The sequence below is a fragment of the Nelumbo lutea genome, chromosome 6 (genome assembly GCF_056320005.1).
Source record: "Nelumbo lutea isolate HS-2025 chromosome 6, American lotus-T2T, whole genome shotgun sequence".
NCBI lineage: Eukaryota > Viridiplantae > Streptophyta > Magnoliopsida > Proteales > Nelumbonaceae > Nelumbo > Nelumbo lutea.
This window is the reverse complement of record NC_142689.1, coordinates 34,746,487-34,774,483: the sequence shown is the minus strand read 5'-3', so window position 1 is coordinate 34,774,483 and position 27,997 is coordinate 34,746,487. Positions and strand designations below refer to the sequence as shown.

At 38.9% G+C, this 27,997-nt stretch overlaps 2 protein-coding genes across 2 annotated transcripts; one reads left to right on the top strand and one right to left on the bottom strand.

The window, feature by feature from the left end:
- The first annotated feature begins 22 nt into the window (after positions 1 to 22).
- LOC148848495 (TLDc domain protein) lies at positions 23 to 1,438 on the top strand. Its single transcript, XM_088948357.1, has 2 exons — positions 23 to 511; positions 594 to 1,438. Exons 1-2 carry the CDS (start codon positions 346 to 348, stop codon positions 1,112 to 1,114), a joined length of 687 nt encoding a protein of 228 aa, XP_088804483.1. The 5' UTR covers positions 23 to 345; the 3' UTR covers positions 1,115 to 1,438.
- Positions 1,439 to 4,033: 2,595 nt separating this feature from the next.
- Positions 4,034 to 26,950, bottom strand: LOC148848494 (P-loop containing nucleoside triphosphate hydrolases superfamily protein). Its single transcript, XM_088948317.1, has 8 exons — positions 26,576 to 26,950; positions 26,129 to 26,233; positions 10,974 to 11,051; positions 9,278 to 9,428; positions 9,088 to 9,158; positions 8,319 to 8,415; positions 5,978 to 6,183; positions 4,034 to 4,359 (listed from the first exon to the last, which is right to left on the bottom strand). The coding sequence occupies exons 1-8, from the start codon at positions 26,735 to 26,737 to the stop codon at positions 4,108 to 4,110; spliced, it is 1,122 nt and encodes a 373-aa protein (XP_088804443.1). The 5' UTR covers positions 26,738 to 26,950; the 3' UTR covers positions 4,034 to 4,107.
- Positions 26,951 to 27,997: the final 1,047 nt, after the last annotated feature.

The following is a 27,997-nucleotide window of genomic DNA, read 5'->3' as shown; positions in this document are numbered from 1 at the left end:
AGCCCATCGAGCCCAGGAAGATTCCTTATTAAGATATTTTGATTTCTCATCAATGTATTTGATTTTTCTGTTGATTAATTGCTATCAATTGATCTCAGAAACAGAAATGGAGAAGATCCCAGTTTGGCCTGATATAAATGATGAATACAACCCAATAGAAGAACACCACATGTCATTAATCACTATTTCTTTTTAAAGAGTTGAAATTACGGATAAGGTATGTTCTTATTGGCCTTGTGGGGACATGGACATTGGTGAACTTCCATCCATCTTCGCAATCTTCGCAATCTTTCCAATCTTCCAAATCCCAAAATGAATTCAGCTTAGCCATCTCAATTCTCAGGGATGGCTTGTCTGTCAAACTCTATCTCCCCGAGGTGGAACAAGAGTCCATCAAGCTTCTTTGATTGGAACAGAGGCAAGAAAAAAAGTGAAGACAGGCCACAACCCAAGTACCATGACATTGGTCTTCCCTTCTCCCCCTCTCTGCTAGACAAGACGTTCTTACGAGGTTATCTCTCTCTGTCTGTCTGTCATACTTGTGATTTTCGTCTGTGAGTTTTCTAACGTTGTGGAATGGTGGTTGTTAGCAGGCAGGGAGCTAAAGTGCTGCTACAGGGCCTCCATTGATGGGTTTAGTGCAACGAACTTCCACCTCTGCAGCGACTTCAAGGGGCCTTGTGTTGTGATCGGCTACACCAACAAATCTTTCAAGTTCGGGGCTTTCAATCCAGAAGGTTACCGGAGCACCGACGATTACTATGACACATTTGATGCATTCCTCTTCTATTGGAAAGACGATGAGGAGCTTCAACCGATTATCCTGCCCAAGGTTGGAGGCAGTGGCGCTGCTCTCTTCGACTATGCCAGAGGAGGACCTCAATTTGGAGCTGACGGGCTAATCATCGGCCCTCCGCTGGCACCTGTTATGGGTGGGTTCGCCGGGCCTGATACCAACTCGGGTGTTGGTGACCTAACGCAAGCCAAATCCAGATTGGGGTTGTCATATGCCAAGAGGGAGGATGGGAAAGAGTCCTTGTTTGGGGATGAGCCAAGGGCGACTTTGGAAGAAGTGCTTGTCTTCTGTAGTCCACAAATTGCAAGCTTGTATTAAGATCAAGAAATAATACCTATCATGGTGGATAGAAAATGAAACTGAAATTCTTAAAGGTGTCTGGAAGTTGCAGAGCCAAAGGAAGAGAATTTTAGGACTTTTGTGTCTCTTTAGTTCACTTCAACTGGCCAACGATGTTTGTAAGTATGCTGCCAAGGATTTCATCTCCAGGGTTTGGTCTCATGGGTTTCTGTTTATTTTTGGGTCAAGCTTAATTATAGCAGAACAGAACAAGCTGTTCTTTTCTTATTTCTGTTCAATGTACTTCGACCTTCACAGGATAGTTTGAACTTGTTGAACACACACCACTTGATGCCAAGAAAAGATAACAAGGACCAGACTATTTGAACGTTTCATTACTATAATGGGAAAGGAATGGTGGCTTATGTGCATCCACTTTCATAAGCTCACCATTCTAATATGTAAAGTAGGTAAAAGATTATTTCTGTCCAATTTCTGATACTTAATGGATTAATACGAATCCAATTTAGGTTTATAGGTAAGCATGGTGATACTATAGTTTTTTTTTTTTTCTTTTCAAAAACAAAAAGAAAAAATATTTTATTAATGATCATAAAAAAGGGGGCATAAAACCTGACCCTCAAAACTATACAAGGAGCAGCAACCCTACCAAAAAAAGAACAAAACAAAATCAAGCATAATGGGGATGGTAACCTTTGTTTGTTCTTGACAATATACTTCAAGCATAATTGAGAGGTCTTCTAGACCTCCTTAGACTTGAAATTGTTTTTCCGCTCTTATTCCCCATTCTTGATTTGGGTCAATATTTTTCTCTCTAAATGCATAATTTTCAATTGGATTATCACCAATGTGGTTGCCTATTCTCGCACTGGTGGTTATATATTCAGTATCAGATTTGTATGTATCACTTCAGGGTGATGGGATCTGCTCCTCACAAATGGGTATCTTACAGGCATATCCACGGTGCATTGGGAATATTTCCCATGAATTATAACTAATAAATACGGAAGATGTTTCCGATGCATGATAGGATGTGCATGTGAGGCACCAGGTGTGAGGAGCAGATCTGATCTCCATTTCAGGGCCCCTTTGTACTTTGTAATGACAAAAGCTACTAATTTAATCTTGTACCTTTTTTTTTTTCCAACACCAACTATCAAATCATCATAGTAAAATTTTGCCGCCGTGGGTCAAACAAATTTCAGCCTTTAGCCACCTACCTACCTTGATCCACTTTGTTCTTTTGTTTCTTAATTTTGAATGGGTTTGTCTTCATTAAGAACAATTGGGACGTCAATCGCCTTAGAACTTCCTTCACATATAGCAACATCTTTTTCTATGTTTTGGTCTTTCTATCCCTTTTTCGACACTATGTTGGCATTTCTTGGAACACCTTTTAGGCTTTAACAATGTACCAGATCAGCTTTGGGAATTTCACCATCGTCCCCAATAATAATGGTATTTTCAACCTTAGGTGAATCAACTACTTCAACCATAGTAGTGGTATGATCAACCAACTACATTCTCATGTTCCATATTCCAAGGTGTTTGTTACTGCTCCTCTTGATTAGGTTACCTGTAAGCACTTCCTTACAAGGTTCCTCACAATGTACCAGATCAGCCTTGGGAATTTCACCATCATCCCCAATAATAATGGTATTTTCAACCTTAAGTGAATCAACTACTTCAAATATAGTAGTGGTCTGATCAACCAAAACTACAACCTCATGCTAATCAACCTGAATCTTCTGTTAAAGGATCCTTACACAGTGAGGAAAATTTTAAATTTTTATTGTGGCAGTTATGTTAAAACCACAATGAAAATGTTTTTAATAATAAAAACATGCCCCTTCCTATTATTAATATAGACAAGGCTCAACATGAGATAAGAGTTGTTATCCCAGTTAGATGATGGGTTAGTGTTGAGATGTAATCAATTAAAATAAACTTTGACACCTCCTACATTAATTATAAGTGTACCATTGCTTGCGTAGCCAAAATTTAGGCCAAATTCTGGACCTCAAAGCTTACAAGATTGGTGAAACCACTATCAATGTGGCTGAACCATGGGCTGCTGGGAAATCCATAATGTGGTGCTGAATTTCTTCAACAAGAATATCACTATTGAGGGTGATTCTAAACTGGTTATTGACTGTCTGAAAAACCCTGTAAATCCCCATCGAGAGTGAAGTTGATCAACGAGGACTGCAGGTCTTTTTTCAAGAGATTAAAAGGCAAAGTGGAATATCGTCACATCTACAGAGAAGGCAACATTGCGGCAGATTGGTTAGCTAACTTTGTGCACTCCAACGATGTATCTGATTCTTTCATACCAAGACCCTCAAGTGTGATTGGTGGTTTTGATTTTTTGGGACGTGCTACCCCCCATTCTATGTAGCCCCTTTTCTTGATCTATAAAAAAAATGGAACTATGCTCGTTCAGAGAATTTGATTGAAAAGAGTTTTCCCTTCTCTCTGTTCTGTTTATTCCTTTTTAATTTTTCACATAAGTAATAAAATCAAATGGGCCACATTGGCCAAACTCAGATGGGAAATCAAACTGCATCAATTCAAGGTCCAAAAGGCTTAACTTCTGGATCAAGTGCCAGGATGAAAAATCAGAAACAATCCATATTGCAAAATCAAAATATAGCGACCATATACAAACCCAATAACAATATTGAATCCAATAGAGAGCTTCCATAGACCAACTCTCATATTTCTACCATGCGAAGGGTGATGTGGCTAATCAAACCAAGCCACTGTCCATGTAGGATTTCCCATCCGTGCAGTCAAGCAGTTCACATCAGCCCATGTAGGCTCAGGAGTAGGACCTTACCTATAGCATGCATTACAGAGGACTGGGGGCGGGGGAAGCCCACTGGCTATAGAATGGAGAGCAGCATGCGGATTTATCTGGACATCACTCGTAGCATCTGATATAGGTAAAGGAGAATAGATGCTGGAACTCTCAAAAACTAATTAGTAATACATAATTATACCAATAACAGCTATTTAGCATTCCTTGGTATAGGGTCCAATGTATAATGGCCAAGTCTACCAGTCCTATACAAATTAAGTAGCTTCAAAGCTACTCTATGATTAATATCCTTAGCTGATCCCAGAGGAATATGAAAAGCCTCCTGCAATGCAATGAATTGAGCTTTAATCAGCTTAGACAGCTCTTTTTCATCTTCAAGATTTCCCTTGAAAGATGAAATAGACTCAAAAAGGGTTCGACGAACATCCCGCACGATGAAATCCTGTAAAAAATACCATTTTAAAGGAGAAAAGAAAACAAGGAAAGAGAAGATGGCAAAGTCAATCCTGATATATTTACTTTTGGTAAGAAAATAATCTCCAATAGCCAATAAGTTACGGAGGAATTCAATAAAATGATAATTATCTTTGATGGTTTATATCCTTTATGGTACATGAGCATAAAAGAACATACTGTGCACATACAAGTAAAAATACAAACATAAAAGGACAAGAAGACTATCTAGATTTTGGAACTTTGCTACTGTACTAAAACTCAGTGACTAGATTTAAAGATTAAAATATTTGGACAACCACTACTTGCAAGCACTGATATTATATGATACTATTAATACATTCTAATTTAACTGTTATGCCTGGATTTGAAAGACTGAAACCAAGCAAAGCAAGTATAGGCATTATATAGTAAAGATTTCAAAAGCTTTGCTTAGAGAAAGTATACATTCATGTAACTCTTAGCAGAAAAAAATGAAATTTGCACAAAAATCATGTTAAACCTTTATTTTCGAAACATATGTAACTTAAAATTTTAGCAATACAAAACACACCTTAAGCTTAATTTCTACAGAATATAGTATGACATAATACACTATCAATGGCCATATCCTCTGACAAATTTGAGCCATCAAATTTTTGCTCACTTCAATTTGTTGCTTTTAAGCCTACCCTTGGTGGTTTTAGAACCCTTGACCCACATCAGACCAATCTTTACTGCTGCAGTAGGTGGTCTTTCAAGCACATTACTAAATTATTCCATTTAAAAATCATTGTATTAGAATCTTTATCTTTCACTCTTAGAATAAAATAATATTTTCATTGAAAAATCTTCAGGTAAAATATGTAACATTTTTTCCAAAAGAAGCTAAGGTTTTCATCTGCCCTTTGGTTTGGGAGAATCTTCTTTTTTTTAATAAAAAAAAGGTAGACAGAAAACTAGGGACCATGTGAGACGTTTTAAATTCAACTATTAGAAGTAGACAGAAAACTAGGGATACTAGAAAGATGGGTACTGTAGTCATGAGTATTTCTTAGGAGGGAGAACGAAAATTTCCAATTATTATTTGCTCCAAGCATGTCATGCATGAATAAATTCTCTAACCATAATCCTCACACGAAAAAGGAAATTTTATGACAAGAAGCCCTAATGAGGGTATCCTGACCTCGTTGAATGTAGGATTTCTTGTGTATAAGTGGTCAATTATAAACATTAGTACAAGTTCTCTAACACATATGGCATACACTTAACAAAAAAACATATATATGACATTCACTTTTTTACCAATAAAGATAATCCAACCATTTTAGAACAAATATGTTTATCTGTTCCTCCAAAAATCATCTCACAAAGTGCTGATCTTAGTTATCTCATCTTATTGCATGTCTTGGTATGGGAAGTGAGGTCCTAAATAAAAAAGCCCTCATGGTTATTTTTGAATCAATTATCAGGATGATTTTTTTATATGAATTTTACTGCAAATCTGCAATATATTCCAGTATCCCCATAAGGGTTTAGCAGTAGTCCTATGGTCAGAATCTACCAGTGGTTGGTGCCTGGAGCCTTGAGTGATCTGGGGACATTTGTCATAAGGAGTTGCTTCATACCAGTGTGTGATCTGTAAGATATTGCTTTCTTCTTCTCAACTCTACATCAAGGTTACCACCGAAATTTGTTTTGTGGTCTCGAGATGATTCTTCATCCTCTTTAACAAGCAAGTTCTCCCAGTGCTTGTACTCATTACTTGTATTTAGGATAGACAGAAAATATTCAGCAATTTCACATTCCTCAACCAAACTATCACTAATAGCCCCTGCGCTTCAGAGAACAAAATATATCAAATAATGCAATCTTATTGTAGGGAAACCTGAAGCTTGGAATTATTGCACCAAATATAGATATTGATACCAGCAAACCTAGTGTCTTAAAATAACTAGAATGGAAGAGAATTAAGCATGCCATGCAAAGGGTTGGAATGTGCAAGTCAGAATATTCTGTCAAACCCAACATTTGGCTCAGCAGGACAAGAAAGTGGACTAGCCTGCTGAGCTGTGATAACCAAAAATATCCATGTTTGTCATAACATGGGTGTACTACTAAATATGCGTCAGACCCACCAAATCAGTATTTTAGTTTTCCAACTCCAAGATAGATTTGGTACAAGACAAAGGATCTGAATATGAACCAAATATTAACTATTAATTGTTTGCGTTTAATTATTATTGCAGTTCAAAGTTGAACGTTGACTGCATGCAAATATGCAATGCTCAATTAGGGCTGTCAATGAATTGGATATTAATCCAATTTGAATTCAATTCCATTTGAGTAAGCTAGACTAGGACATCCATAAAGGTTAACTGGATTTAATCCAGATCAGGAATATATGATCTGTTTACAATTAGATCAAATTTGAATATATGCCAATCTGATTAAACAAAGATCCCATTTGATTATCTACGTATAAAAAGAGTGTATATTTTATATATTACTAGTGTAAGAGCATGTGCTATGCATGTGTGCATGTAACTATTAACCAGATACGATATACAGCATTTGGATTTAACTTTTATGACTTGTACAGAACCCAAGGCAAATAGGCAATTATCCAATTTATATAATAATAGATATGTATGGTTATTTGCAAGACACTGATGCCCTCCTGTTCATACTTAGTACTTGATTTAAAAGTTTAAAGGTTAAAATTCTAAAACTGAAAGGCAATATATACATCTTACAACTCAAACCATATTAGAATGTAATTCCATCTCTAAGAAAGGAGGTGGCTAGTATTTTCTTTAGGACCAAAGCCCTAATTGACAATAAGAGTTCAACCTGAAGAACTCATTCAAACATGCTGCAACTCAAAACCAAATCAGTTGCATGGATAGATTTCAGCAAGTATCTTCTTCATTTTCTCCAATTAATTCCAAAAATATTTCTCCCCAGTCCATTACAAGAAATGAACAACAAAAGGAGCAATAGCCAAAAAATATGCTCTACAACTCGTACCTTATTTGTCTCTATACTCTTTCTCCAAAAAAAAAAACATTCTTCCGCTTCTTCATTTTTTTTCCATAATTTTTATTTGGTTTTCCTGTGAACGTCCAGCAGTTAAATGAATAAAGCTTTTATGAAGAAAGGAAAGATACTTGTTTTTCTCTTTCTTTTTATGATGAGTTGGTTCTCACTTACGTTCTGTAGTTCTTCTGTTCTGTAAATTGTTTGAAGAAATAATAGCTCATTTTGTCAAAACTTGAATTCTTTATTTGTTTTGCATAAATTTCTTAGTTAATTTTTTTAAGTTCTTTAGCTAATTTTATTGCAGTCACTGTACCAAAAGATAATGAAGATATCTGTTTGCTTCTATAGCTGTTTCTCTTTTTTATTATCTATATTGAATGTAATATGAACACACTTCTAATAATTTTTACAAAATTAAATCAAATAAAAATACCAGTAATTGAGAACCTCTTTTTATCAGTAAAACAGAGAACATTTTTTTTATCAATAATTGAGAACCTTTGGATAACAAATAGAATACAAACATCAGTTAATCTGTATCAAGAACCTTAGAATAGATATTGTGCTATCTGGATTGCATACATAATTTTCTTCCTAGTTTTTTAATGTCTTGCAAGCTCATTTGTTGCCCCTTTTATCAATATTCAATAAGAAAATGCACCTAAAATATTAAATATCGCTGCTTGTATGATTGTAAACTAAATATTTCTCCTCCAACATGTTATATGTCCTTATGCTCATACTAATTGAAAGACCAATATTAGGTAGGTTACTGTATTCTGAGATTGTGGTTTCAGATAGACTAGAATCCTAGAAAGATACCCACATCAGAACTTATGTAACTCATAGCTTGACCCTTAGCATGCCTTGCAAAATCATTATTACCGTATGCATAAAAAGAAGATTTATTCATGAAACAAACTGTACCTGTTAAAACAAGTTTAGAACCCATCTCAACATCAAGAATTGAGGGATGTAACACACCAGGTGTATCCAAAACATAAATGTTGGGATGACTTCCAATCTGCATATTAGAAATTTACTCTTAGTTTTACTTTTATGACATAAAAGAATGCAAAGTTTCAGCATCTGTTAGATAAAAGTAACTAAGCCATGCTGCTTGGAAACATCTACATTAAGGATGATAATGGGCCAGGCCAGGGTGGGTTTTTACAGGGTGGAAACAACGTTTAGGGCATCCCAGGCCTGATGTCCAGGCCGGGAATCCAGGCTTGTCCTATAAGTTAAAAAAATCATATTTTTAAAATTAAAATTTTAATCTAAGTTTATAATCAATATTAGAGAATATGTATTTATAATAGATTATTATTAATACATATATAATAAACATTATTTATATTAACTTCTGGGTCAGGATGGACTTCCTAGGCCTAGGATTTTGGGGCCTGGGCATAGCCTGCATAATGTGCAAGCCTGGGCCAGGCAATGCAGGCCCAGGCAGATATGATCAACCCTAATATACATATATCTCAATGCAACCACAGTGTTAGTTCTGCGGAATGCAGACATTTCTACCCTTTTGATCTATGTGGAGAAAATGAGATATCAATTGTGTGGCATCTCCATGCACATAGAATACACTTTTATATGCTCACAATTTTTTTTAGTATCTATTTAAATTATTTCTAGTGGGAAAAAATAGTTAAAGGAAAGAAAGAGAACCAAAAATCAATACCTTCAAACTACTGATATCTTTTGTCTCCCCAGGCAGTGGACTCACAATTGTGTGCTTCAGCTTTCCCTTCTCTTGCATTTAATATATTAGACATGGTATGCCATTAGATAATTAAGCTTAATCTCCATTAATTATTATAATCTTTTTAGATCTAGGCAAGCAAAAAAATGATTTAACCTAAGATATATACCTGCAGCACTGATCCGACCAATTTGGTGCAAAGAGTTGGCAAGGGATGATTTACCAACATTAGGAATTCCAACAAGCATTATGGTCGTGGTATACTTGAGCTGATCGTCTTTCTTCAATTCTCTGACTCTAGCTTGTATGAAGTTCAGAAACTGCAAAGCAAGACCTACCATTATATGCCACTAGTTGTTAATAAAGAACACCAAGGTTCCTGTCAAATGACCCATCAGAAAGACCTCTACAGAACCACCAGTTCCATGCAGAAATAAAGGAAGATGGAACTAAAATTACATTAACTTAGGTAGTTTCCCATGCCATAAAGAAATTTGCAGAATACAGGAGGGCATCGATCAAAAAACAAGAATACAGGAGGGCAATCAAATCTGCTGGCTTTAGCAAGTTTTGACTTGGCAAAGATCAAAAACATGGACTGGAGGACTTGAGAAAAATAATTATTTATTATAAACAATGGGGCATCTTGCAAGAGTCTTGTGACGTTTGTTAAGACTGGATGCTGCTTCTACTTTCCAGGCTTTTCCAGCTTTGTTGGGTTCCTCCGTGTTCTGTTGCCAATCTACTTTCTGGGTGGAGAGATGGCTGTTTCTTAGCCAAAGGATGCTTCCTTTGGAACACCCTTCCATTTGCACTATGCTAGTTAGTCTGGAAGGAATGAAATCAAAGAGTTTTTCAGTCAAAGTCTGAGCCAGTGGAGGCCATTATAGGCAAGGTGGAAAGGGTTCTGAAAAGCTGGGCTGTCTGCTTGAAATTTTTGTGGGTGTTCCCACAAATTTCCTTAATGATCACTGGTGGTCTATCATTTTCTGAGTTGTTATGTAAAGGTTTTCACTGTATATGGTCTATGCATACATAGGCACACTTTTATATATGATTTGAGGGTTTCTTGCCCTCCTTTTCGATTCTTAATACAAAACTGTACCACTTGTCAAAAAAAAAAGACTTGATGCTTCTTCTCATTATCCAAAAGAATAAGAACATCAAACAATCATATGTCTGAAACCATGGAACAATAGGCCCTTCAGTCATCCCCGTGCACCACATGAAACAATGCTATAGTGGACATACAACAGAAAATTTATTTCCTTACATTAAATGACTGCCGATCCATAACAAAGTACCATTGGAAATCCAAAACAAGGGAAGACATATATAAACCAACATCCACATACCATAGTTTGCTAGAAAAGTCACCTAGAAAAGAAAGCTCTTTCTCATGAAGATTCAGTGTAAAAACCTCTGCCATGAAGAATAACAGACCTCTTTCCCTTTCTTCTTGGATTTTCTTTTTATTATATATTTGACACATCAATAGTTTGTATAGTTGAGACAAGACTTAGATGATAATGATGATGATGAACAGCTTGTATTAGCTGGATAAAGAATTGACAATATGTATTAATTACAAAAACAAAAGTGCAAAAGTCAGGCTTCAATATGTCGTAGGTTATGCATTTAAGCCATGGTGAACCCAGTGATGTTTGATGAACTATCCAATCAACTTTACTGATTGATGACATAATCCTTTCATGGATGAAAAAGGAGAGGTTGTCTACAGAAGAGATATAGATGACCTATTTAAACAGCCTTGTGTAAACCATAGGATTGAATGACTAACGAACTGCTTAATGCAACTATCCAAGGATATCCTAAAAAAATTATTAACATGACAAGCAACTTACCTCCTTGATATTATCTTTGTTATGAGAGTTGATTCCATAACAAACACAGCTTTGTTCCTCAAAATATCTCAACCATTCCTACAAGTAAAATGATATGTACTTAGATAAAAAATGAAATAATCAAGCAACATGCAATGTGTATCACATCACATCACATTACACATAGACACACACACTGATAAAGCCCAGCATGAAGAACCAGATGCAGTCCAGGCCCATACTATAACCAAAGCATGCAATGAGCAGGACTCTACCTGATGTATAGGAAGGCTATAGATAGCCAGTTCGAGATCTGAATAACAGATGAGATATCAAAAGTTCCTCTCTCTCTCAGCAGATGCAGGCATGTCTTTTATGGTTTGATTGCAGCTAGCTACATTTATTCTTTTCTAAAATCCAGTGACATCCAAAGCACACAATCACATGCATATGCCTATTTATGTATAGCCATTCCCGTATTTCTAGATTTGAAGAACTTGCCGTGTTCAACATCCCATGTCCCAGTTGAAGCATCAAGCATGACAGGTGCATGTGTCCAATATCACAGCATTACTATGTGTGTGTATTGTAACCTTTGCATTATATTAGTCTACACTGTGGTCCTACTTTTAAAATCTAGTAGGTGGATTTATTCAATACCAGTTAATAAATAATGTTAATTCTCTGTCTTTACTTAAAATAAAAAAGAAGCTAGTCATCCTTTTCATATTTTTTATCTCAAATTAATTCTTGACTCATGGACTTCTATCAACCTTGTCATTGTAATAGGAAATAACATATGTGTTAGCATGGGGGTATTTCTGTCTTTTTACCTAGATTAATGTTGTTGATCTGTAATGTTGTGTTGGAACCAGTGCTCCTAACTTAAATAAGGGCACATATGTCTTTTCAATTAGTTTTAATAATATAAGTTTTGTCTGGCCGACTGGGAGAATGTTATGTTGACACTTCCAGTTCGAATCGGAATTTCCCCTTCTCTCTTTCTCTCTTTCTTCCACCTTTCTACCTCTTTCTACCTAACCGATCTCAAACAAATAGAATTCTAAGGCAGGCCGAATCATAACATGGTATCAGAGCTTATTGAATCTGCCTAGATTTCTATTCTCTGCGCACCCTATCTAGGATTTCTCCTTTTTTTTTCTGCATTCAATTAGAGATAAGGGAAAGGGCTGAAAAAGAGTGATCGCCCTCTTCCCTTGGAGGTTTCTATGCCTCTAGTCAGGTCATGTGTGGTCGGTTGCTGTGGTTTCTAAGATCGCCCTCCCCTAATCGATGAAGAATAGAGGGCCGATCTGTGTGGTGCAGTGGTTGTCGTGTGGGGACTGATTTCCTGCTCGTGTGGTTGTTACTTCAGTGATCAGATAAGAGATCTCAGTGCATGATATCTGTTATGGATCAAATAGGGAGTGTGTTTCAGACCATATGCTAGGGTTTCAGACAGTAATGTGCTAGGGTTTATGCTGATTTTTGTGTACTTTGAAGGAAGAATTATAATCAGATAGTGGTGAGATTTCAGGTAGTCGTAGGAGTAGGGTTTGTGGTGTAATGAGCACACTTTTCAGCAACAACAAGTGCTGAAACCAGTGTGACAGGTGTGATTTAGTTGTGTGCAGTGTGCAGAATTCAGTGGTAATAGAATTCAGCAAGTGTGCAGAATCGGTGATAATATAATGGGAGATAACAGTGATTGTAAACCTAGTGTGATGGTGCCTACAGACTACCTGAATGTTCAGATGACCTCCATTAAAATAAATGGAAATAATTATGTGCCTTGGGCTAAATCCGTTGAAGTCTTTCTGAAGGCAAAGAAGAAGGTAAAACACATAAGAGAGGAGAAACCCTCCACTGACTCTCACGAGTATGAAGACTGGGAGCAAGAGGATGCTCAGATCATCACATGGTTGTGGAATAGTATGGAACCCAGGATTAGTGTAAACTTCATATTTCTTGACACTGCCAAAGATGTGTGGGACCATGCGAAAAAATTGTATTTGGGTCAGGACAATACAACCAGAGTGTATCAGCTGTATCAAGAGTACATTAACCTGCAACAGGGCAATCAGAGTCTTGAGGAGTACTATGCCAACATGAGAAACATACGTAATGAGTTGAATGTCTATCACCCTCTCACTTCTGATGTCAAGATTCAGCAGCAACAGAGAGAACAGCTTGATGTGACTAGATTTTTGGTGGGACTGAAGTCTGAATATGAACCAGTACAGGCTCAGATATTAGGAGGATCAGCTCTTCCCTCCTTGGAAGAGGTATTTGCTCGACTCCGAAGGATTTCTATCGAATCTACTGAGAACTCTAATATCTCAGAAAGATCTGCCTTTGTTGTATCGAGAGGCTGTGGTACTCGAGGTGGAGCTAGGGGAGCTCAGTCTGGCCGTGGTAGTGGTAGTGGTTCTGTATATGGCCGAAGTGGTAATGGTGGGCCTACTTATAATTGTGGTGGTGGTCGTACTGGGGGCAGAGATTCAGGGGGAGCCCGTGGTAGAGGACGTGGATCAGGCCCGAGGAAGTGCACTCATTGTGGTATGGATGGACATACCATTTACTATTGTTATGATCTACATGGTCCACCATCAACCTGGGCCAATCATGTCGCGACCAGTGACTCAAGCTCCAGCTTTAGACAGGAGAATCATTCATCTGATCAGATACCTCCTACACCCACAGATGGTCCCATGAAGGAGATGGCGAGTGTTCCCCGTGATGAATATGAGAGGTTTATCCAATCACAGCAGACAAGGAGATGGCTTGTCTGGCATTCACACCCAATCCCTAGATCATTGACTCTGGAGCCTCCGATCACATGACTGAAACTCCAGGTGTGTTTTCATTCTTATCTCATTGCTCAACATCACAATCTGTCACCCTTGCTAATGGTTCCACATCCTCAATCTGTGGTGTTGGTAATGTTGACCTAAATCCTGTATCCCTCATCAATTTTGTATGTTCCTAAATTGCCTTTTAATCTTATGTCTGTCAGTAAGCTGACCAAATCACTTAACTGCTCCATTACCTTTTATCCTTCTATGTGTGTTTTTTAGGATCTCAAGACAGGGATGATGATTGGTGGAGGGCATGAAGCTGGTGGACTGTATTATCTTGAAGGTGGTGGTGGTAGAACTTCAACAGCTCTCCAGTCATCTCTTTCTCCTCTCTAGTGGCATTGCCGATTTGGTCATCCGTTGCTAAAAGTCTTGAAGTCTTTGGTTCCATCCTTGAGTCAGCTTTCTGTTTTGGATTGTGAGTCGTGTCAATTTGGGAAACACCATCGTGTCCCCTTTAGTTCTAGGGTTGATAACCGTGTGTCAAGTCCTTTTTCTTTAATTCATTCAGATGTTTAGGGTCCTTATAAAGTGATGTCATATAATGGATACTGATATTTTGTCATTTTTGTAGATGATTTTTCAATGATGACGTGGCTCTATCTAATGAAAGAAAGAAGTGAATTGTTTACCATTTTTCAAAAATTTTATGTTGAGATTTGTAACCAATTTGGTACCCACATCAAAGTTTTTCGTTCTGATAATGGCCGCGAATATTTATCCTCATCATTTCAGGAATACCTGGAACAACATGACATTATACATCAGACCTCATGTACCTACACCCCACAACAAAACCAGGTGGCTGAGAGAAAGAATCACCATCTCCTGGAAACAACAAGATCCCTCATGCATCACATGCATGTTCCCAAACCCTTTTGGAGTGATGCAGTGCTTGCCTCGTGCTTTCTGATTAATCGGATGCCGACGTTCATCCTTGATGGTCATTCTCCGTTTCAGGTCTTGTTTCTCGCTTTGTCTCCGTTTCCTCTTACGCCGAGGGTATTTGAGTGTGTCTGCTTCGTCGATAATCTGGGTCCCGAGAATGACAAGTTCGATGCCTGCTCTCTTAAATGCATCTTCCTTGGCTATTCTCGGACCCAGCAAGGGTATCAGTGTTACCATCCTAATTCTCGACGGTCCTTTGTGTGTGCTGATGTCACCTTCTTTGAGTCTACTCCGTTCTTTTTGGGGTCCGGTGATGCTTCTTCCTCCTCATCACCTCCTCCTCTTCCACTTCCCGTTGTTGTCCCTCTTCCCTTGGTTCCAGTCGTGACCAAACCCTTGCCTCCGGTGCCACCACCTATTGAACGCCCACCTATCCGTCATGTGTATACACATCACCCACACGTACCAGCTACTACTCCTCTGGCTACATCTCCATCGACGGATCCGGCACCAGACCTGCACTCAGCATCTGAGCTTGACCTTCCCATTGCTTTGCGGAAAGGTAAACGCACTTGCACCCTTCATCCTATTTCTAATTATGTTTCGCTTACTCACCTTTTCGCTTCCCATCGCCAGTTTGTCACCTTGTTATCATCAGTTGTTGTCCCTAAGGATGTCCAGGAAGCCCTTGCCTCTCCAGGGTGGTGCTGAGCCATGGAAGAAGAACTCTCTGCCCTTCATCATAATCATATTTGGGACCTCACTGTTCTTCCTCCTGGGAAGCAAGCTGTTGGTTGTAAATGGGTTTAAACGGTTAAGTATCTGCCTGATGGTATTGTTGAACGCTTGAAAGCACGATTGGTTGCAAAAGGGTACTCCCAAACCTATGGTATTGACTACACAGAGACCTTCTCACCGGTTGCTAAGATTGGGCCAGTTCGTGTTGTGATCTCTCTTGCAGCCATGTATGAGTGGCCACTAAATCAGCTAGATATCAAGAATGCCTTTTTGCATGGTGACTTACTCGAAGAGGTCTACATGGAGCAACCTCCAGGGTTTGTTGCTTAGAGGGAGGATGGTTAGGTGTGCAGACTAAGGAAGGCTATATATAGGCTTAAACAATCTCCTCGAGCGTGGTTTGGTAGGTTCAGTGAGGTGGTAAAGAAGTTTGGAATGAAACAATGCAAAGTTGACCATTCTGTAATTAGTCATGACTCTCCGGGAGGAAAAATACTGTTGGTGGTGTATGTAGATGATATTGTTATTACTGGAAATGATAACATGGGTATTGACAGGCCGAAGACTTATCTGTAGGATCACTTTCAGACAAAGGATCTTGGTAAGCTGAAATACTTCTTGGGGATAGAGGTAGCAAGATCCAAGTATGGTATTAACCTGTGCCAGAGAAAATATGTGCTTGATTTGCTGGAAGAAACAGGCTTGTTGAGTGTCAAACCAGCTGAAACACCCATGGACACAAATACCAAGCTAAGCAATGATATGGGTGAAGTGTTTGAAGACCCTGGCAGATACAGACGACTTGTGGGAAACAAAACTACCTAACCATTACTAAACCAGACATCTCATTTGCGGTTAGTGTGGTAAGCCAATTCATGCAAAAACCTCTGATTCCTCATTAGAATGCAGTTCTAAGAATTGTGAAGTATCTAAAAGGGGCTCCGGGTCGCAGTCTGATATACAAGAGTGGCGGAAAACTTGAAATAGAAGGATATTCTGATGCTGACTGGGCCGGTTCTATGTCTGATAGGCGGTCTACTATAGGCTATTGCACTTTCCTGGGAGGTAACCTAGTGACATGGAAAAATAAGAAGCAGACGGTTGTGGCAAGAAGCAGTGCAGAAGCAGAATATAGGGCTATGGTGAACACCGCTTGTGAATTAGTGTGGCTAAGGAACCTTCTACAGGAAGTAGGGTACAACATCAACACTCCAATGAAGCTCTATTGTGATAATCAGGCTGCAGTTCATATTTCCTCTAATCCAATGTTTCATGAAAGAACCAAGCACATTGAAGTTGACTGCCACTTTGTAAGGGAGAAGGTACTGAATGGAGAACTAGACACTACGCATGTTAATACAGGAAATCAGTGGGCTGACTTATTTACAAAAGGCTTGAGTCAGGGAAGAGTAGACTACATATGTAACAAGCTGGGAGTATATGATATATACTCACTAGCTTGAGGGGGAGTGTTAGCATAGGGGTATTTCTGTCTTTTTACCTAGATTAATGTTGTTGATCTGTAATGTTGTGTTTGAACCAGTGCTCCTAACTTAAATAAGGGCACATATGTCTTTTCAATTAGTTTTAATAATATAAGTTTTGTCTGGCCGACTGGGAGAATGTTATGTTGACACTTCCAGTTCGAATCGGAATTTCCCCTTCTCTCTTTCTCTCTTTCTTCCACCTTTCTACCTCTTTCTACCTAACCGATCTCAAACAAATAGAATTCTAAGGCAGGCCGAATCATAACAATATGAAATCTTCAAAAGAAAAAGAAAAAGAGAACTAAGTGGCAAACTAAATCAGTAACATTTTTTTAATAGGACAGTATATTATTAAAAGGAGAAGAACAGAAGAGAAACAAGGAGAAAAAGCACACTTCCTCTTTTCCTTGACTGTTCTTCTCTCTCACTTCCTTGACTATTATTGGTCTGCCTGTTAGACTGATAACAGTCAAGGAAGTGAGAGAGAAGAGAGGAGAGAAAGAGAGAAAGGAGAAGAACAGAAGAGAAACAAGGAGAAAAGATTATGGTTCGAATGAGAGAAAAAGCACACTCTCCCATTTGGCTAGATGTATTTTATATTACTAAAATAATGTGGAAAAGTCACATATGCCGCTACTTAGGTTAAGGACATTAAATCTAACATAAACTTACACATCAGCACCTAAACACAAGCACAAAGACAGAAATACCCCTACATACTCGACACTAACACTCCCCCTCAAGCTGGAGAGTATATATCAGATAATCCCAACTTGTTACATATATAGTCCACTCTCCCCCAACTCAACCCTTTAGTAAACAAATCTGCCCACTGGTTCCCTGTGTTGACATATGCAGTGTCTATCACTCCACTCAACACCTTCTCTCTAACAAAGTGACAATCAACCTCTATGTGTTTGGTTCTCTTATGAAACATCAGATTAGAGGAAATGTAAATTGTAGCCTGATTGTCACAGTAGAGCTTCATTGGAGTATCAACAGTGTATCCCATCTCCTGTAGAAGGTTCCTTAGCCACACTAATTCATAAATAGTATGTGCCATAGCTCTATATTTTGCCTCTGCACTGCTTCTTGCCACAACTGTCTGCTTCTTGCTTTTCCATATCACCAAATTACCCCCAAGAAAAGTGCAATAGCCTGTGGCAGATCTCTTATCAGATACAGAACCGACCCAATCAGCATTAGTATATTCTTCTATTTCAAGTTTTCCACCACTTCTGTATATCAAACCACGACCAGGAGCTCCCTTTAAATACCTCACAATCCTTATAACCGCATCCCAATGTAGAACCAGAGGTTTCTGCATGAACTGACTTACCACACTGACTGCGAATGAAGTGTCTGGCCGAGTGATGGTTAGGTAGTTCAGTTTACCTACCAGCCACCGGTATCTGTTAGGGTCTTCAAACACTTCACCCATATCACTACTCAGCTTAGTGTTTGTTTCTATAGGAGTTTCAGCTGGTTTAGCACCTAGCAAACCTGTTTCTTCAGCAAATCAAGAACATATTTTCTCTGACATAGGTTAATACCATGCTTGGACCTTGCTACTTCTATCCCCAAGAAATACTTCAATTTACCAAGGTCTTTTGTCTGAAAATGTTCCTGTAGAAAGATCTTCAACCTGTCAATGCCCATTTTATCATTCCCGATAATGACAATATCATCTACATACACCACTAATAGGATCTTCCCTACCTGAGAGTCATGACTGAAGACAAAATGGTCAACTTGGCACCGTTTCATACCAAACTTCTTTACTCCCTCACTAAATCTGCCAAACCATGCTCGATGAGACTGTTTAAGCCCATAAATGGCCTTCAGTAGTCGTCACGCCTTACCATCCTCCCCCTGATCAACAAACCCCGGTGGTTGCTCCATATAGGCCTCCTCGAGAAAATCACCATGCAAGAAGGCATTCTTGATATCAAGCTGATAGAGGGGCCAATCATACATCGCAGAAAGAGAAATCACAACACGGACTGAACCAATCTTAGCAACCAAGGAGAAAGTCTTTGTATAATCAGCCGCTTTACATTACCATCAGGTAAGTACTTAACCGTATAAGCCCACTTATAGCTAGCAGCCTGCTTACCAAGAGGAAGAGTGGTGAGTTCCCATGTATGATTATGAGCCAGAGCTGAGAGTTCTTCTTCCATCGCACGACACCATCCTGGAGAGGTAAGGACTTCTTGGACATCCTTAGGTATAACAACAAAGGATAACAAAGAGATAAACTAGTGATGGGAAGTGGAAAGGTGAGTCAGTGAAACATAATTAGAAATAGGATGAAGGGTACAACTGCGCTTACCTTTCCGCAAGGCAATGGGAAGATCAAGATCAGATACTGGGGTCAGGGCTGGTGTAGTAACAGTTACCGGATCTATCGACGATGATGAAGTTGGAGGTGTCGGTACACGTGGGCGATGTGTATACACATGATGGATCGGTGGTCGTTCAACAAGTGGTGGCACCAAAGGCAAAGACTTGGTCACTGTGGGAACAAGGGGAACAGAGTCCGCAACTGGAAGAGGAAGGGGAGGAGGTGATGATGAGGAAGAAACATCATCCGACCCCAAGAAGAATGGAGTAGACTTAAAGAAAGTAACATCAACACATACAAAGGAACGTCGAGAGCTAGGGTGATAACACTTATACCTTTTCTGAGTCTGGGAATGGCCAAGGAAGATGCACTTAATAGACTGTGCATCTAACTTGTCCATTACTGGCCCCAGATTATAAACAAACAAACACATCCAAAAACTCAAGGAGAGAGGAAACAGAGACAAAGTAGGAAACAATGTGGTGAATGGGGAATGATCATTAAGGATAAACGTAGGCATCCGGTTAACCAAGAAGTAGGAAGTAAGTACTGCATCACTCCAAAAGGATTTGGGAACATTCATGTGATGCATGAGGGACAGAGCTATTTCCAAGAGGTGACGATTCTTTCTCTCAGCCACCCCATTTTGTTGTGGGGTGTAGGTACATGAAGTCTAATGGATAATGCCATGTTGGTCTAAGTAGTCTTGAAATGATGAAGAGAGATATTCACGGCCATTATTAGAATGAAAAATTTTAATGTAAACACCAAATTAGTTGCGAATCTTAGCATAGAACTTTTGGAAAATGGTAAACAATTCACTTCTTTCTTTCATTAAATAGAGCCACGTCATCCTTGAATAATCATCGAGAAAAATGACAAAATATTTATATCCATTGTATGACAACACTTTATAAGGACCACAAACATTTGAATGAACCAAAGAAAAAGGACTTGATGCATGATTATCAACTCTAGGACTAAAGGGAACACGATGATGTTTCCCCAACTGACACGACTCACAATCCAAAACAGAAAGATGACCCAATGAAGGAACCAATGACTTCAAAACTTTCAATGAAGGATGACCAAATCGATAGTGCCACTAGAGAGGAGAGAGGGACGATTGGAGAGCTATTGACGTACTTCCACCACCATCAAGATAATACAATCCACCAGCTTCATGCCCTCCACTAATCTTCATCCCCGTCTTGAGATCCTAAAAGACACATAAAGAGGGGTAAAAGGTAACGGAGCAATTAAGAGACTTGGTCAACTTACTAACAGACAAAATTAAAAGGAAATTTAGGGACATACAAAACTGAGGATAGGGATATAGGGTCCAGGTCAATATTACCAACACCACAAATGGAAGATGTGGAACCATTAGCAAGGGTAACAGATTGTGATGTTGGGCAATGAGAGAGGGAAGAAAACACACCTGGAGTTCCAGTCATGTGATCGGAGGCTCCAGAAGCAATAATCTAGGGATGGGGTGTGGATGCCAGACAAGCCATACCTGAGTGTGCGAGAGTGGTTGTGTTCTGCTGAGATGTGGCCTGTACTAACCTCTCATACTCATCGCAAGGAAGACTCATCATCTCCTTCCCAGTAACATTTGTGGATGTAGGAGGTACATGATCGACTGAATGGCTCTCCTATCTGAAGTTACTGTCACTGGTCACGACATGATTGGCCCAAGTTGAAGGTGGACCATGCAAGTCATAGCAATAATTAATTGTATGTCCATCCATACCACAATGTGTACACCTCCCTGGACCCGAACTACATCCTCTACCACAAGCTCCCCCTAAATCTCAACCTCCAGTACGACCACCACCACGGTTATATGTAGGTCCACTACCACCACTCCGGCCATATGTCGGTCTACTACTACCACTACGGCCAGATTGAGCTCCCCGAGCTCCACCTCTAACACCATGGCCTCTGGATACTGCTAGGGTTGATCTATCGGAAATATTAGGATTCTCGGTAGATCCAATGGAAATCCTCCTGAGTCAAGAAAACACCTCTTCTAAGGAAGGGAGAGCTGACCATCCTAGTATCTGAGCCCGCACTGGTTCATATTCAAATTTCAGCCCCACCAAAAACCGAGTCACATCAAGTTGTTCTCTTTGTTATTGCTGAATTTTGACATCAAAAGTGAGGGGGTGATAAACATTCAATTCATTACGAATGTTTCTCATACTAGCATAGTACTCCTCAAGACTCTGATTACCCTGTTGTAGACTAAAGTATTCCTGGTACAACTGATATAATCTGGTTGTGTTGTCTTGACCCGATTATAGCTTCTTAGCATGGTCCCACACTTCTTTGGCAGTATCAAGGAATATGAAATTTACACTAATCTTGGGTTCCATACTATTCCATAACCATGTGATGATCTGTACATCTGCCTACTCCCAATCATCATACTCATGAGAATCGATGGAAGGTTTTTCATCCCTTATGTGCTTCACTTTCTTCTTTGCCTTAAGAAAGACTTCTACAAATTTGGCCCAAGGTACATAATTTTCTCCATTCAACTTAATGGAGGTCATTTGAACATTCAGGTAGTCAGTAGGGACCATCACACTAGTCTTGCTATCATTGTTGTCTCCCATTGCTGAATTCGGAAAACTGCACACTAGATCACACTACACACTTATTTCAGCACTTACTACTACTGCAAATTGCACTCTTTACACCACAAACCCAACTCCACGACTGCCTGAAACTTCACAACACTATTTGAGGAATTGCACTCTTTACACCACAAACCCAACTCCACGACTGCCTGAAACTTCACAACACTATTTGAGGAATTGCACTCTTTACACCACAAACCCAACTCCACGACTGCCTGAAACTTCACAACACTGTTTGAGGAACAACCCCCTTCGAATCACACTGAAGGGTGCACAAACCCTAGCACACTACAATCTGAAATCCCACCATACAGTCTGAAATAGACTTCTCATTTGATTCACACCAAGAAAAAATGCATAAAACCTCTTACCTAATCACTCGAAAATCAAACCACACAAGACACCCACTGCACCACACGAATCAGCCCTCTTCTCTTCATCGATTAGGGGAGGACTTCTTAGAAACTGCAGCAACCGACCACAAACACCACAACTAGAGGCATAGAAACCTCCAAGGGAAGAGGGCGATCACTCCTTTTCAGCCCTTTCCCTTATCTCTAGCTGATGGCGAAGAAAACAAGAGAAAACCCTCGGCTGGGTGTGCAGATAACAGAATTCTGGGCAGATCCGATTTGCTCAATTCAGCTTTGATACCACGTTAGTGTTCGGTTTGCCTGTTAGACTGATAACAATCAAGGAAGAGAGAGAGAAGAGAGAAGAAGAAAAAGAGAAAGGAGACGAGCAAAAGAGAAACAAGGAGAAAAGATTCTGGTTCAAATGAGAGAAAAAGCACTCTCCCATTCGGCCAAATGTATTTTATTACTAAAATAATGTGGAAAAGTCACATATGCCCCTACTTAAGTTAGGGACATTAAATCTAACATAAACTTACACATCAGCACCTAAACACAAGCACAAAGACAGAAATACCCCTACATACTCGACACTAACAGGGACGAAAGACTCACTAGGACATTTCTTATCCAATAAAATGAGACCTTGTAAATTAAAGGCACAGAATGCAAAACTTACACCCTAAACAAGATTTTAGGAGAAAGAATGGATTGAACAGGCAGGTCTTTAAAACTTTTACCCACCACAATCCATAACCTAGGAAAGGACTTTCCCTAAGGCACAGTTCAATATCTCATCTTCTTGAAAGATTTTACTCTCAAATGCTCTCCTGTTCCTTTCCATCCACACTGTCCAAATCACTGCATCTAGGATGAAATTCCAAATGAGCTTGCCCTTCTGGTTTAAGTTTCTCATCCTTCAACTTTCCAGCAGCTCCTTAAGTGATTTTAGGATGGTGCAGTATAAATTGATAGAAAAAATAAAATCAGTCCAGATTTTATATGCCACAGAACAATGTTTAAGTTGATCAGAAGTCTCTATTATTCTACTAGTTTGAACAAGAGAGAGAACAAAAGAATTCAGGGTGTCAATATAAGATATGTACAATTACAAGAAAGCCCTTACAAGGATAAAAGAAGAAAAATAAAAGAATATAAGTAAGGTAAAAGACACAAAAGGGAATACACAAGTACAATACATCAAAACTCTTTACACTCCCCGACAAATTGAAGTGAGGTCATAAGCATTAGCTTGCTCACAAGAAAGAGATGTTTAGATCTCGTCATAGCCTTAGGAAAAATATGGCAATCTACATATTTGAGGCCGCATGAAAAATATGGCAATCCACCTCAATTTGTTTATTTATCTTGTAAAAAGCTAGATTAGAAGCAATCTTGATAGCACTAGTGTTGTCAACATAGAGAGGAAGATGAACACCAAGATCCTCAAAGAGAGATTGTAGACAAACAATCTCACTACAAATAGATGGCATAGCCCTACACTCCACTTTGTAGATGACTTGGAGACTGTTTGTCGTTTCTTGCATTTCCAAGAGATGAGGGAATATCACCCATAAAGACACACCACCCCATAGTAGAATGTTGGCTATCAGAGCAACCTACCCAATCAGCATCAGCATATGCCCTTAAATGACTTGGAAATTGTTTGTCGCTTCTTGCATTTCCAAGAGATGAGGGAATCACCCATAAAGACACACCACTCCATAGTAGAATACTAGGTGTCAAGGCAACCTGCCCAATTAGCCTCAACATATGCCCTTAAGTGAATGGAAGAGGAAGAAAAGACCAATCCATGTGATAATGTGCCACAAACATACCAAATAATTCGATGAACAACAGTCAAGTGAGGTTGATGGACGGAAAAGACAAACTGACTAACAACTTGAACCGCATGAGAGATGTCAGGAGAAGTCCTACTAAGATAAATGAGAGACCCTACAAGTTGCCGATGGAGTGTGACATTAGGAAGTAATGAACCTTTTGACTTTGATAAGTTAACATTCAACCCAAAAGGAGTATCAACCTACTTGTCATCAATACGACCGGCTAACATGACAAGATTAGAAGCATACTTGTGTTGACAAGTGAAGTATCCTCAATCAATTCATTGGACCTCAAGTCCTAGAAATAGGTGAGAGAACCCAAGTCCTTCATATGAAACAAGCTATGAAGAAAGAAATTTAAGTTCTCCAATTCCCTCTTCATTATCCCCACTTAACAACATATCATCAACATACTAGAGGAGAATTGTGATACTGTAAGGTCTTCTACAAACAAATAGATAATAATCAGATGAACTCTAGCTATACCCAACAACAATAAAGACATTACAAAATTTCTCAAACTAAGCTCGAGGGGCCTATTTGAGACCATATAAAGATTTCTTCAGCCTACAGACAGGGGAATGATCACTACAATACCTAGGAGGAGATTTTATATACATTGTCTCCTTTAGCTAGCCATGAAGGAAATCATATTCCACATTCAATTGACAAATGGACCAAGAATGCACAATAGATAAAGCCAAAAGAACACCAATTATAGTAATCTTGGCAACTGGGGAAACATCTCTTCATAATCTATACTATGTTCCTACGTGTGCCCCTAGGAAACAAGACATGTTTAGTATCGGTCTAGGGAGCCATTACACTTCAGATTGATAGTGTAAACCCATCAATTCCCAATAATAGAGGCATCTAAAGGTGCAAACACAAGATCCCAAGTGTCATTCTCATATATAGCATGAATCTCTGCATTCATGGCTTCCCAAGTGTCCCTTGTAGTCAAGATAATAACCTATAAATGCACACATGGTAGATTGTGTAGACAATTTAAAAGGTTCACGAGAGGGAAGATGAAGAAAACACACACATCCAAAAACATGAAGCATAAATAAATCCGGAGGACAACAATCAACTTCTGAAAGGGAGACATATTACTAGGAGCTCTGTTTGAATTTTTTTCGAAGCTCTTTACCACCCTCCCAACAATTGGAATGAGGGAAATAACATATACTAGTAAATTGGTAAGTGCACTTTTGACCAGTCATCTTTTCCAATGCCATTTTATTATTACAAAAGAAAATACACTTCCTGTTCACAGTTTCCTAATTATTGGTAATCATCTTTTTTTCCTAACTCCAAATAATTTAGTTTACTAGGATGTAGGATAAGTTTCAATATTTCAGTTGAAATAATGAAGAGCTAAACTTCAAGAATAAAGTAAAAAAATCATTTCTATTATTGTGTAAAAGAATCAGGTTTCTACTGCAATCATGTCCTCCCCAAAGAAAAAACCATCCTTTTTATACACATTCTTATTTCTTATATTGCTTACATCTTCTCTAATTATCCCATATTATTCTATTATATCATCTCTATTTTGCACAGAATTGAAACAAATTTCATCGTTAAGGCTCAGTTTGGAAAGAGTACAAATACAAATATGTACAGTACAAATACATATAAAATAATACAAAATACAAGGTTTTGCACTCTACATATTTGCATATGTACTCCTTCCAAACTGAGCCTAATAGATCCGAATATCTGATTACCCTCCACCACCGTCATCCTTGATTTTTGAGAAAAGACCATCATAGTTTATGTCCATTCTCCTCTTACCAAATATTGGCATTTAGGCGCTGTAGTATCACAATCATGATCTTGCACATTCAACCTCATTGGATTATTTTATTAAGAAAATATTGGTATTTTCTCCCATCACTAAGAGTTCTCTTGACAATTAGATAACTATGCTTCATTAACTTTTAGATAAAAACATATAACTAAAAAGGAACATGATTCAAAATGACAAGGAACTGAAGAAGTGTAAAGTACCTTTGTTTGCCTACGATCTGCAAGGTCTGTCTTGTTCAAGACTATGATACGCCTTGATGAGGGTGGGAAGTCTCTGAGATCTTCATAGGCAGACGAAATTGGAATCTAGAAACGAATATGTAAATAAAAGCATTCAATCAATAAATGGTAAGAATCATGCATTCAATTTAAAAGCCAAAGGTATAGAAAACCTTAGGTTCCTTAAATAAATTGTAGCATTTTGGGAGAACTTTAAATAAATTATGCCATGGGTATAGAATATATTAAGTTCTTTATAATTCCATGCTTGGGTTGTTCTTCGGGTTGAATCAGTCAGAAATTTTAGCGAACAATTTAAAAGCTAAATTGGCGTATCGAATGACGCCTAACAGAGAACGTAGGCATGTAACAAAAGGCCGCTCAAATCAGGTATATAGAACTAGAGGAGAGTAGTGGGGATGGCATTACCCTTGCATCTCTGATTTCGAGGGTAAAATCAACCAAAGGAATTCGCTCCAAAATGGCCCGAGAAGCTGCTGCCATGTGAGAGCTATACCATCCCGACCCTTTCTTCGCTCCAGCATCCTTCACCGAAGCGCCCAAACGCCTAGCTAATGCAGCCGTAGCCATTAACAAGTATTTAGTGAGAGACTAATGACCAGAAGTTAAAGCTCAGCAGAGCTTCGCGCCTTTTCTTTTCTGTTCTGCGAAACGAATGCAATTGCCTTGTACAAAATGACCAAAAAATCCTCCCACCCCACACCCACACGGCTACATGCCTTGAATTGAAGTTGAAAGGACGAAAGGCTGATTAAGCATGTGCGAGTGAACAGTCAACAGAACAGGGGTGCAACTTGGGTCGGGTTGGGAATTTGTTGTATTTTCAATGGACCCAAAACCTAACCCGAACCCGATGTAATTGAAATTCTTCTTCAAATCGGAAACCCGGGTTGCAGCAGTGTGAAACTGTGAACCTTGTCCTCAAATGTCAATGCATCTCAGAGAAAATGAACATGATAAATATGTCAAGTTTACATCCATAAATTGTAATACAGGTCTCATGGGCTTTCTCCAATAAGGACTCTCTTATATTTTACAGAAAAGTACAGTTGAAGAACTGGGGATGACTGGAATTAGATCTGACTATATAATAAAATGAAATAAACAACTCCACTTTTTTACGTGTTTAACCCTAGTTGACTGATTGACCTTTACCCAGTCCCGATCTTCTGTCCACACAAATTCTGTTCATATTTATCACAATCACACATGAAGAACATCACAATCTCTATATAGTATTATGCAGGGGGAGATGTTCCTAATTCACAGGGTAGTGTATTGTGGGTAAATGTGGGCAGAATTCTTGTGGGCAGGAAATCCAGAATCGGCCCCCTAAATAGTTGGAATAGTTGGAATAGAGGTTGAGTTGAGTTTATTAGAATACCTTGGTGGTTGCAAATTTCTAGTCATTTTAGGGAGAATTGTAATGGTTATGCCACTATGGTTAGAGAAAAGGGAGAGAATCTAGTTAACCAATGTTAGCTGCAATTGCATCCCAAAACCCAATTTTGTGTTGCCTTGGTATTGGGGAGACAAGGACTCCCTAGAGAGAACTCCCCATGTGCGCACTACAACCATCCCCTCCATGATTTGGTAATATCTTCCCAATGCACGGGGATGGGTGGGGCGCTTGTGGGGAGACCGGATCTGCTCCTCACACTTGGGCGCCTCATACGCACATCCTATCATGTATTGGGAACATTTTCCATACTTGTTAATTATTATTTACGGGAGATGTTTTCAATGCACGGTGGATGTACCTGTGAGGTGCCCTTTTGTGAGGAGTAGATCCCGTCTCGCTTGTGGGTAGGGCAGTAAATAAAATACAGG

Coding starts and splice junctions, on each gene's coding strand:
- LOC148848495 (XM_088948357.1), top strand. CDS start 346: ATGGCTTGTCTGTCAAACTCTATCTCCCCGAGGTGGAACAAGAGTCCA. Junction 512..593: donor AGACAAGACGTTCTTACGAG/GTTATCTCTCTC, acceptor GGTTGTTAGCAG/GCAGGGAGCTAAAGTGCTGC.
- LOC148848494 (XM_088948317.1), bottom strand. CDS start 26,737: ATGGCTACGGCTGCATTAGCTAGGCGTTTGGGCGCTTCGGTGAAGGAT. Junction 8,416..9,087: donor AAGATATCAGTAGTTTGAAG/GTATTGATTTTT, acceptor TCTAATATGCAG/ATTGGAAGTCATCCCAACAT. Junction 4,360..5,977: donor ATCTTACAGATCACACACTG/GTATGAAGCAAC, acceptor TATTTTTTACAG/GATTTCATCGTGCGGGATGT.